The following is a 12,152-nucleotide window of genomic DNA, read 5'->3' as shown; positions in this document are numbered from 1 at the left end:
GCACACAGTTTTTAGAAATAAACCGTGTTGAATCAATGAACAATCACACACGACCTTCTCTTGAAAACTGTTAGCGGAACAAAGGTTAGCGGAACGACGAGCTGGGAAAAAAATTGCCCAGCTGGGTGAACAAGCGAACCAATCGTTCCCCCCGCTCAAGGTGTCTAGCGATATCTTCGCTAACGATTCGAGGATGGTGCCCGGTTATAATAATCTTGAAGATTACCTGCCCGACGATATACATTATGAATTCTTGGAGGTGGAAGAACACAGATACGAGTACGGGAAGCCTCTCGTCAAAGATGAAAGGTCTAACAACGATGATGCGAAGATTTCATGATTGGTACATGAAAACCTGCAGAGAGTCTGGGGGGAGGAATACTTTGACGCTGAGAGTTAAAGAGGAGCATGACCTCGTTGGAAAGGATCTGTTGAATGTTCCATTTGAGGAGCTCTTCCAGTTTTTCAATCAGAAGGCCCTCGATAAATTAACGGTCACTTAGTCTATAAGTACTACTTCTGTCATTAACTCTCTATATATAGGTCAACTCTTTCATTGCATGTATTTATAATTATCCTCACTATATTATGTAGGTTGAAGATCGCCGAATTGAAGAAAAGACAAATCGGTGATATTGGGTTCATTAACCCAAATATCATAGATGCATATTCGGTTGAATTTCAGAAAAAAGATATCAAGGCCAACTTTCTATGATCGTTGGTATTAAATCAAAACAAAATTATAATACTCTTTCTTTACAAATTCAAGTGAGTGTTAATTTCTTGTGCATGTTCGGTTTCCCTTATTAGTCGAGGTTATAGTAATGTAATTGATGAGTTATGCATGTTTGCGCATGTTTCATTATATTCTCCTAGAGATTAAGCTCGAGCAGGGACTAGTAACCGTCTTAGACTCGAGACGAAAAGATCCCAAGAAGGAGGACATGACTGAAATTCTCGAGAAGTAAGTTAAATCGATCATTATCGCACCATATCGGCAACTTTGTTCACTTCCTGATATCAAATAATTGTTTTCTTTGTCTGGCAGGATTTGGAAAAAATTCACCTTAAAAGCTCCGGGACTGCCGAAGAAGCTGGAATTTAAACACCCGAAAGTAAGTACTACTAGCATGTTCCGCGCATCTCCTAGTGATTCAAGTGTTAGTTTCATCAATACCATTTTAGCATGCTTGCTTATCAGTTTTATTGACCTCTGTTTCTTGTAAAGTGGTTGTGGCAGGAAGCCGGGAATAATTACTGTGGATACTACGTTTGCGAGTCCATCCGCCACACGACCTGTGAGCGGGGCTACACTAAAAAACAATATGAAGTGTGTAAGCAATAATATTCAGAATTTAACTTTATTTACCATCATTTGTGTTGAGTTTCATTCATTTATATATATGTATTGACCCCCTTCTTCAAATTAGATGTTTCGGATGCGGGATGAACTCCTAGCACTAGATCACATGCGAGGAATTCAAGAGGAATTGGCGGCATTCTTTCTTGACCACGTGATCGATAAAGACAGAGAATACTATGTGGACCCTGTGTTCATATATAATTAGGGGATTATATTGTAAGAGATCTTATATTGTATATATGTAGCTAGTAGCGCCGGATAGATATACGAAAACTTGTTGTTCGACCAATCTCTCGGAGAAGGAGAGGTCGATATGCTCATGACGATCTTCTGTTTCCTTCTCTCTGTATGCATATGTTCATGAGGATCTTCTGTTTCCTTCATTTTTGCTTACTAGCTAGCGTGTCGAGTGCTCTCTATATGTATAGTACGTAGCGTCGACCAAACACGGAGATAAGAGAGGACACTTCTCTCTATTAATTAATTAGCTACCTAACACAATATATGAAACACCTTAATTAACCATACAAACCCCCCCCCCCCTTCAGAAAAAAAACAAAAATCCAGCCCCTGAACAGCTGACGCGTGGATGCCTATTGGTCCCGGTTGATGCCACCAACCGGGACCAAAGGGCCTCCTGCCTGGGCTCGCCGCACCGGCCACGTGGAGGCCCATCTGTCCCGGTCCGTGTAAGAACTAGTACTAAAGGCCAAGGGCATTAGTAACGAACTTTTAGTCCTGGTTCCAAAACCGGGACAGAAGGCCCTTACGAACCGGGACAAATGGCCCTTTTTCTACTAGTGATAGGAAAAAAAGCAAAGCCTATTTACTATTGTATGTATTGACATTTTTCCCGAAAACCAGTCAAAATACACATGTTGACTTTTGAAAAAACTAATCCTCTTATACTTTGGAAGAGATGAAGTATTAGGCATGCTCTAATCAGATGATCATACTAATCTGCCAAATCACCATCTCAAACTAATCTGACAGGTGTCAAGCCCGCGGATACTTTATGCAATTCGCCCAACTGGCATCATAAGGCGGAACCAAGACCCTGGCGTCACACATGAAAAGCAGCCCAACCGCTACCCTCGTCAGCCGTAGCTAATGATTGATATGCACGCAGAAAGAAGCAGCTGCCGATTTCCTTTTTCAGGCCTGCACTCAAGAACCGAATTACAGTTTCTATCAGAGAATATGCCACCACATTTTTTTATATAGAACGGATTAAATTTAATAGCAGGCCTGGCCACTAATGCTGACCAGATTTGTTCGATCACTACGTAGATGACAAGAAAGAAAAGGAAATCAGCAGCTGCTTCTGATCTGTCCATCCATTGGTGCTACACAAGTAACCAAGTGTTTGCGGTTGATAACTAATACTACCTCCGTCTAGGTAAATAAGTCATTCACGTAATTCATTTGAGAAATTAAATATGTGTTATATGTCATGAAAAATATATCACTAGATTTCTACACGGATGTAGTTTCTAAATATATATTTTTTGTCACATATAATACATATTTAGATAGTTAAATCGTTGATCTAGAACTACGCGAATGACTTATTCATCGAGACGGAGATAGTACTAAAGCTGTATGTAGGTAGATAATAAATACTACTCCCTCCGTCCCATAATTTAAGACGTATTTTGACATTTTATTAGAGTCAAAAAACGTCTTATATTATGAGACGGAGGAAGTACTTTTCCTATGAGAGAGCTTCTTCTTCCCACAATGCCTCCATGTCTATATATATATAAGAGACGCCATCTGACCGTGTGTGGGATACGCGTATGACTTGTAACTTGGGACTTAGACAATGACGAGGAGATGAGGCCGTGCTTTCCCTCGTGTGAAAGTGACTGAGGAGGCCCGAGGTTCTTGTTCAATTTGGACTTGCACTCGATCGATCTGATCTACTAGTACTAGTAGGTAGGTAGGTATGGAACATATTTATTCCTGTGTTGGGATGATGGCCGAGAGAGAGAGAAATGTGAAACCAATTCATCTTATACTTTGGAATATATTCCTTCTGTTACTAAATATTTATCTTTCTAAAGATTTTAACAAGTGACTACATACGGAGAAAAATTAGTGAATCTACACTTTAAAATATGTCTATGTACATTCGTATGTGGTAGTCCATTTGAAATTTTTAAAAAGACAAATATTTAGGAACGAAGGAGTATGAAGTATTAGCCATGATCTAATCAGATGATCATACTAATCTGCCAGATCACCATGTGAAACTAATCTTACGGGTGTCAAGCCGGCGAATACTTTATGCGGTTATACAATTCGCCAAACTGGCATCACACTCACACGACGGAACCAAGACCCTGGCGTCACACAAGAAAAGCAGCCCAACCGCTACCATGATACCAAGACCCTGGCGTCACACATGAAAAGCAGCCCAGCCGTTTTCATGAGTACGTTTTCATCTACGCGTCCTCATGAAAACCGTCCCACGCCGTCCATGCACGCCTGCCCAATCGATCGATCACGAGCTGTCGCACGCGCGAGGCGTTGCCGGGAAGCATCAACAGCGGCGCTCCTATATATATGAGCTGCTCGATCGGGGAGGTCCTCCTCTCCTCAGGCCGCCACGTGTTCTTCCTCCCAATTCCCACTCCGTCTGCTCAATTGCAGTGCTGGTACTGCGTCATGGCCGGTTCACATCAGCTGCTTTGTTCTGAGGTGAGTGATCGATCCCCCTTGGAAGCACAGGGAGTGATCCTTCTCCTTCATTTTTTTCTTGTACTTTTGTGAGGCATAACAAGAGCTTTCTTTTGTCACCAAATTCAGTATTACACACTTATAAGGTTAGGGCGAGGATAAAGTTCTAGGTTGAAAACAGAGATCTGTCAAAAAAATATTACACACTATACTAGGGTAATGACAAAACTCCGGGATGGAAACAGAGATTTGAATACCATGGAAAACGTCAAGCTCACAAGACCTAGCAACATTAATTGGCCAAGGCTTAATAATAAACTTGCAAACACTTTTTTTTTGGCTATGCTTCTATTATTATCAATTATGGAATGGTAACTCTATCTTTTTCCTTTTTCTCGGTAGAAAAAGAAAATGGCGAAGATGGTACATCGTCATCAGAATGGCAAGGGAAGCCATGTCAAGCATTGCTACATGATGTGGCAAACGATGTTTGAGATCGACACAAAGTACGTGCCGATCGAGCACATCGGAAGAGGGTCTTACGGGATAGTTTGCTCATCGATGAACAAGAATACGAACGAGATGGTTGCCATAAAAAAGATAAACAATGTCTTTGACAACCGCGTGGATGCGTTGAGAACGCTGCGGGAGATGAAGCTCCTTCGACACTTGCGTCATGAGAATGTCATTGCTTTGAAGGATATAATGATGCCAATACATAGGAGGAGCTTCAAAGATGTCTACTTGGTGTCCGAACTGATGGACACGGATCTGGATCGGATCATCAACTCATCTCAAACGCTTATGACTGAGCACTGCCAATATTTCCTTTTTCAGGTATGCATCTGTCACCTCTATTTTTCATTCTTTCTTTTGCTTCACACATGTTCAGTAATATTTCATCAATTCACCATTTTATCATAAGTTAGTTCATTCATACCTCATGCTCTATCCGGAAGTAACGCGTACGGGTTTGCTTTGCTAAACATAGTCAATCTCATGAGTTATCCAGATGTAATGCCAATGGCTATTCTTTCTACCGATACAGATCAGAGTAGGGCTGATAATTTCTACAGCTTTCATCTAAGCTAATAAGCTATGCCTAATTATTTAACTCGGACATATATTGGTGAGATCATGTTTAATCGAGTTATGATTTTTGATTGTTGCAGAAAAGGTTCTTGTATGACAACATACTGTTTTTATAGTTCGATGCCAATTTGTAGTTAGTTCATGGTCCATGTAAAGTTGTCAAGTTACTAAAGATTGATCGGCTTCTCGAAGAAGCACTGGTCAATTTCAATATGTGTGGTAGTACTGTAGTAGTTTCTATAGCTGCTCCCAGATGGCGCTTGTGTGCTTAGGCCTTTGTATAAATGATGCAAGGAAAGCTATGTATGCACTAGACATTAGCATCTTGACGAAGACTTACTTGATAGACTTGTCTTATAAATTAGTACTTTCATTTGTTACAATGATATCTTTGAACTTTTTTTCGGCCATTTACGATCTCTTTAGTATTTATCAATCTATCAATATTCTAAGATGCTGCCTTTTGTTGATTGTAGCTGCTCCGAGGCCTGAAGTATCTTCATTCAACTGGGATACTCCATAGAGACCTGAAGCACTCAACCTTCTAGTTAATGGAAACTGTGACCTGAAGATTTGTGACTTTGGTCTTGCCCGAACAAGTAACACTGAAGGTCAGTGTTTGACTGAATATGTTGTCACCCGATGGTATAGAGCTCCAGAGCTGCTGCTCTCTAGCGACAACTATGGCACCTCCATAGATGTGTGGTCAGTTGGCTGCATCTTTGCTGAGCTTCTTGGCCGCAAGCCAATCTTTCCTGGAACCAACAGCCTAAATCAGCTTCAGCTTATAGTCAATGTTCTTGGCACCATGAACGATGCTGACCTTGAGTTCATTGATAAACCAAGATCTCGCAATTACGTCAACTCCCTTTCATACACCCCTGGGATTCCCCTCACCAAAATGTACCCACAAGCGCACCCTCTTGCCATTGATCTGTTGCAGAAGATGCTGGTCTTTGATCCTTCCGAAAGGATCAGTGTCACCGAGGCTCTGGAGCACCCCTATTTGTCTAGGTTGTATGATCCGAGCGTAAGCTGTCCTGCACAGGCACCCATCGATCTCGATATAGATGAAAAGCTCGGTGTGGAGATGATCCGAGAAATGATGTGGCAGGAGATGCTCCAGTACCCTTGAGGCTACCATGATGGTGAATATGTGACAAGCATCAATGAACATATGAAGAGCTATTTACCACACGCCCACACCAAGGTCTTCGCTTGTTCATTTTTATATAAACTTTATAGTGATTATTGTTGGAAATATGTCCTAGAGGCAATAATATTTGTATTATTATATTTCCATATTCATAATTAAGGAGTTTATATCCTATGTTATAATTGCTATGATCCTCGAATAATATTTGTAAATAGTTGTTGTCCATTTATTCTTTGTTGTAACTGAAGATGAAGGTACATATTCATCCATGTCGATATCATAGACATCAACTCCCTCTGAATTGCTATCAATATTTTTGTCTCGATGCAAAGATCCTTTTCACATAACCCAAAATTTAGCATGTTCTCAGCCCTAGGATGGAACAAAAAACAAGAAATGATGGTGATTAATCAACGACAATGACATCTCGTAATTTATTATCATTTTTATTCTGTTCTCACAGAACAAATTCTCCTAAAATTGGCGACACCGTTTAGGTTGTCGATGAATGTACATGTCCTAAAGGCTAAAGCCACGTCAGTCGCATCTAGTTTGCACATCTCACCGTCTTTTCCCCATTTGTAGATAACTATTTTATTTTTGTTTGCAAAGAATACATGCAGGACATATGACTTTGCCTTAATAATGTTGCAGCTGATGCTGAGGCATCAATGCTCATGACAAACCACTGTTAAAACTTTTTTTTCTCTTGCAAGCTCTCTGTCTTTTTAGATTTTGTTCTCTTTTAAGTTGCTTATCAGTGCCATCCAGGTGATGGTGAGGCATCGGTGCTCACAAGTATATCCATTTATTTCTTCCTTCCATGCTCGGATTCTCGCCTTCTCGAGTATTTATATGGTACTATGTTTTAGTTAATCGAATAATAGTTGCGCTTGGTAACAACCACTCAGCATGCAGAATCACCTAAGGTTTCAGCGCAAATTAATTCGGCGTCAACACTATTGATATTTCTGTTTTGACACAAATGTCTTTTTCAGCATAACATTTTTGAGTCCTAGGATAGAGCTAAAAACAAGGAATGACGACAACTGTAACTCATCTGCGGCAACAGCCCCTCACGATTTATTTCTTTTATTTATTTGGACAAATGAGTTCTCCTAAATTTGGTGTTTCCGGGTGACGCCGTCTAGGGTTTTGGATTCTCTGTTTTCATCATCGTCAATGGGAGGTGGAGACTCTGGTGATCCTGGCCAGGCAGTTGTCCACCGGCCGGGGGTGCGGCAGGTACCTCACCCGGCAGTTTGGATTTTTCCTTGTCAGCCTGCATTCAGATGCAAAGTCAGTGTTACCACACAGTCACCGTTGGCCGCAGATGTTGCATGACATTGATGGCAATGTTGCAGAGACAGTCAACAGAGGTGAACTGGAAGTTTACTTGTAGCCAAGGAGGAAATGGTGGAGGAAGACAGAGATCTCGAGCTTGGCGAGATCGTTGCCTGGGCACAGCCTCGTGCCGAGCCCGAACGGAAGGAACGTCCCGGCCCTCGGCGGCGGGCCCTGAGAATAAGGAGGAAAGATAACAATCACTTCAAACTGTGAGGAAATGCAGATTTCGTTCAGAAGTTGAGTGCTGAAGAATGTCTGTCACCAACCTCCCATCTTGAAGGGTCGAACTTCTTGGGGTCAGGGTACACCTGAGGGTCCATGTGCACGCTCCTGTACCACAGCTGAACCTTCCACCCCTTGGGTATCAGATAACCTGAGGATTTTGTTCATGTCAGGTTACAGAGAGGTTCAGACGACCATGAAACTCAAATACTATGATGCATTGAGGATGAACACAGGGTGTGTGTATGATGGTGGATTGATCTATATAGTAGAGCGCACCGTTGACGGAGACGTCGCGGGTCGCCTGGCGGAACGACACGAAGGAGATGTTGACGAACCGGAGCGTCTCGTCGACCACCTGTCATTGTGTTTCAGAGGGTGATCACATTTGTTACTACTAGTTGGTTGATTTCAGATAGCACAGGGGCATTGTTCAGACATGACTGAATCTGAATGAATGTAATGAGTTTCAAAGCAAAGTATTCAGAGAAATGTTGTAGTACCTGTGAGAGGTACTCCATCTTCCTGAAGTCCCTGAGGGTGAGCCCCTTCTGTCCCGGGGGAATGCTCCTCATGATCGCCTCCTGCTCCGCCTGGACAACAACAACAACAACAAGATTCGTCAGCCTCGATCATCACCATGCATGCGCAGATCAATAAAGAGAGCTTTGCAGCCATGCCGATCTCGCAGAGTTGCAGTATAGGCACACCTTGGCCTTGGCGAGGATTTCGGGGTTCTCCTGCAGGAAGACGGTGGTCCACATGGTGATGTGGCCGGAGGACTCGTGGCCGGCGTTGAGGTACATGACGAGCACGTCGATGATCTCGTCGTCCTGCAGCCGCCGCCCGCCCTCGTCCTCCGCGGCGATCAGCCGGTCCATCATGTCCACCCCGGCGGTCTTCGCCCCCCTGGCCCGGCGCTCGTCCAGCACGCGCTGCAGCGCCGCCACCAGCCTGCGGCGCGCGCGGATGGCCTTGTGGTAGGCGAACCCCGGCAGGTCGATGGCCATGGCGCGCATGCCGTAGTTGAGCTCCGTGTAGGTGCTCTCCAGCTCGGCCGCCGTGCGCTCGTCGGCGCCGCCCATGAAGATCTGCACGATGATCCGGAACGTCATCCGGCGCAGCTCCGTGAGGAACTCGAAGTCGTCGCCCCGCTCGGACCAGCCCCGGAGCGTGGTGACCACGGTGTGGTCGATGAAGGCCAGGTAGGAGGTGAGCGCGTCGAAGCCGTTGATGGGCGCCGCGGTGAGCTTGCGCAGCCGGCGGTGCTCGTCGTAGCCCATGCTGATGAAGGACTTGGGCCCGATGAGCGCGACGGTGGCCTTGGGCCAGCCGGTGACGAAGGTGTCGTCGTCCATGAGCACCTGCTTGCACGCGTCCGGCGTGGTCACCATGATCGTCGGGCTGCTGAACATGAACGCCCTGTACAGCCCCGCCCGCCCGAACCTGACATGGAAATGCAGATTCAGCTCAGTGCCATTGTTCACACAAGTACAGAAAAAGAAAAAATCAGTCCTGCCATGGATTCTTGTCACCATCTCCATTAATTTCGTCAACACAATTTTTTTTTCTGCTTTGGTAATAAATCATATTTTGATTCGCTTTGTTGCAAAAGGTAAAATAAACAGAGAGAATCAATCTCTGAAGAATGCAATCATCAAAGTGCCTGTCTCTGTCTGAAGAAGAAAATGTAGAATGCAATCACTAGATCACTTATTTTATCCTGGCCTGCTCTATGGAATAGAATTACTGCCTGCAGCAGAATATACTTACTACAATTGTTTGTTCACTACAATGTCTGATGCCGACCAAATTTGTTCTACTAACAGTAGATGACAAAACAAAATATCAGAAAGCAAGGCATATCAACATCAGGTACAGTTTAATAAAAAGTAGCGACAGACATCTGTGCCATGGAAGGAATCTGCTGCCGATATTTTGCTGGAAGCCATGGGTGCAGAAACTACTTTTCCAGTGTCAAATCATCCTTTTATACATACTCTTTATTATCACAAAAAAAGAAAGTATAAGCAGAGAGCATCAATGCTGAAGAATATTGATATTTCTAAATGGCAGCAAGATAGGTATGTAGGCAGAAAGAAGCAGTCACCGATTTCCCTTTTCAGGCCTGCACTCAAGAACCAAATTACTGTTTCTATCAGAGAATAATATGCATCCACATTCTTTTATATAGACCGGACTAAATTTAGAAGCCCTGGCCATGAATGCCGACCGGATTTGTTCGATCACTGCTAGATGACAAGAAAAAAGGAAATCAGCAAGCAATCTGGCACAGTTAAGAAAGTGGCACCAGAGATTTGTGAAGGGACATCTGCTCCAAAGAGCGGACAATGGTGCATATTTTGCTGGACAGTGGGTGGATGCCAAGCCAGCATGCATACATCAACACTATGAAAGTGAGGCTGCAAAATCGACGGCAATTGCAGACAAAATCCTTCATTTGCAGTTCTGAACCATAGTACATTGCAACATCCAAGCAAACTGAAAGGGGATTTTGGATGCATGCCTGAAGCCACCCAGGTGATGGTCATCTCTGAAGAGCATCGTCTGATGGATGGGTCAGGTTAAATCTAATCTAGATGGATGCCAAGTTGTGAACTAGATTACAGAAACAGACACATCAGAATTCAGAACAAGACAAGTCAGGATTCTATATACTTTTCCAAGAGGGAAGGTGAGAACAAGAAGATGGTATGGGTGCAAAAGAAAAGGGCATCCCACTGACTGAAGAAGATAGGATGCTAGCTAGCTACTAGGTGATAGATGTTGTTGATGATGACGACGGATCTTTGCCGCGCTGCCTTCCAACACGGCCTGAACTGATACGTACTCCCTTAAAAAGAACTCACATATTGGTCGTAATAACATCTTATATTATGAGACAGAGGGAGGTGTATGTTTGTATGTATGAACATGCACAAAAGGAGGAGCATCTTGTGATGTGTGCATGCCCCCAAAGCAGTTCATGTGATCCATCCATTCACCAACAACAGATCCTCCAAAGCGCATTTTTGCTGAAGACAAACAAACACATCCCCAAAGCAAGAAAGGTTGGGCTTATCTTTCCAGGACCAATCAAACTTTTTAAATTCCCATAAATAACAAATAAATAGTAAGAATTGGTTATTATTTTATTATTATTAATTATCATTATTATCATTAAAGGGAATCTAGGAGAGGGTATCTTGCATGCTAAGACTTGTGTGATGCACTGCAAGAAGACACCAATCAAAAAGTTCAAACCAGAAACAAAATGAAAAAAAAACTAGTGCTTGCTGTCCGGTTACGACACGTGGCAGCACGGCGAGCTTGGTACCCTCGGCGGAGGGCCGAAGCCCAGGCCCAAGGACCGAGCCCGGCCCGCAGCAATGGGCACGCATTGGACGTGGGAGGGGGGTGAGGGAGCGTGGACATTGCTGGGAAAGGAAAGGAAAAGGGAGTAACTGACTCACCGTCGGGCGAAGGAGTCGATGAAGGAGTCCGGCCGGCCGGACTTGAAGGCGCGGAGGAAGGCCCACATGCCGCCGACGAGCGGCCACCCCATGTCGCCCGGCGGCAGCCTGCCGCGCCGCCCGGCGCCCAGCGACGCCGTCCAGTACCACGCGTGCGCCGCCCGCACCGCGGCGTCCAGCGCCACCGCGGCCAGCGGCACCAGAACCCCCGCCAGCGCCACCCACGCCACCTCCCCCATCGCTGATCAACGCACGGCCGTCGCCGGCGAACGAACCAACCGGCGGTGGTACAGCACGCGTGATATCTGTGTTGTGTGAGAGCTTGCTAGCGCCTCCTGTAGTTCTTGTACTGACGCTGCGAGGACTGACGCCTGGTATTTATAGGCGGCCGGCGCTGATCGCGTGTGCACGTGGTTAAAATAATCCAACACTTTCCATTTTTCGTGCGCTTCTCTTTGCTGTCAGTGCTAATCTTTTTTTAGCATGCAGTGGTAATCAATATCCTATTATCTATACCGGAGTAATTACTTTCTTTTTCACCGTTATTATGCATGGATATATACAGATGTAATGTATTTCCTCCTGCCATTAAACCTCCCTGATTTTCTTAGCCCTACTAAATCTTTGTTTCATTTTTTCAAAAGGCCTAAGGCCATTTATAAAGCATCACGTGTCCTTAGTCCTTACAAACACATCAAAACAATGCAGAAAATAAAATTACATTCAAATCCTTGAGGTGCTGAAGTCCTCTTACTCCTGCATCGATAAACCGACGGTGCATGGCGGAGCTCAATGCCGCCTCTGGGCCTCTTCCTTG

General features: G+C 44.3%; 1 protein-coding gene and 1 pseudogene across 2 annotated transcripts; one reads left to right on the top strand and one right to left on the bottom strand.

Moving 5' to 3' along the window:
• The first annotated feature begins 3,812 nt into the window (after positions 1-3,812).
• On the top strand, positions 3,813-7,113 carry LOC147957071 (mitogen-activated protein kinase 4-like; annotated as a pseudogene). Its single transcript, XR_015609681.1, has 3 exons — positions 3,813-4,066; positions 4,448-4,882; positions 5,614-7,113. The product of XR_015609681.1 is annotated as a mitogen-activated protein kinase 4-like (transcript).
• Positions 7,114-7,235: 122 nt separating this feature from the next.
• On the bottom strand, positions 7,236-11,692 carry LOC147957070 (ent-kaurenoic acid oxidase 1). Its single transcript, XM_087531634.1, has 7 exons — positions 11,336-11,692; positions 8,573-9,308; positions 8,366-8,455; positions 8,142-8,220; positions 7,907-8,013; positions 7,690-7,811; positions 7,236-7,575 (listed from the first exon to the last, which is right to left on the bottom strand). Exons 1-7 carry the CDS (start codon positions 11,572-11,574, stop codon positions 7,473-7,475), a joined length of 1,476 nt encoding a protein of 491 aa, XP_087387760.1. The 5' UTR covers positions 11,575-11,692; the 3' UTR covers positions 7,236-7,472.
• Positions 11,693-12,152: the final 460 nt, after the last annotated feature.

This window comes from Triticum urartu, chromosome 7A (assembly GCF_056163025.1).
Source record: "Triticum urartu cultivar PI428250 chromosome 7A, HENAU_Tu73, whole genome shotgun sequence".
In the NCBI taxonomy this organism is placed as follows: Eukaryota; Viridiplantae; Streptophyta; class Magnoliopsida; order Poales; family Poaceae; genus Triticum; species Triticum urartu.
The sequence above is the reverse complement of the archived record's forward strand: the minus strand, read 5'-3'. Positions and strand labels throughout refer to the sequence as shown.

Excerpts from the sequence above, each read along its gene's own strand:
- LOC147957070 (XM_087531634.1), bottom strand. The coding sequence starts at position 11,574 with ATGGGGGAGGTGGCGTGGGTGGCGCTGGCGGGGGTTCTGGTGCCGCTG. Across the intron at positions 8,456-8,572 it reads AAATCCTCGCCAAGGCCAAG|GCGGAGCAGGAGGCGATCAT; the intron begins GTGTGCCTATAC and ends GTTGTTGTCCAG. Across the intron at positions 8,221-8,365 it reads AGATGGAGTACCTCTCACAG|GTGGTCGACGAGACGCTCCG; the intron begins GTACTACAACAT and ends ACACAATGACAG.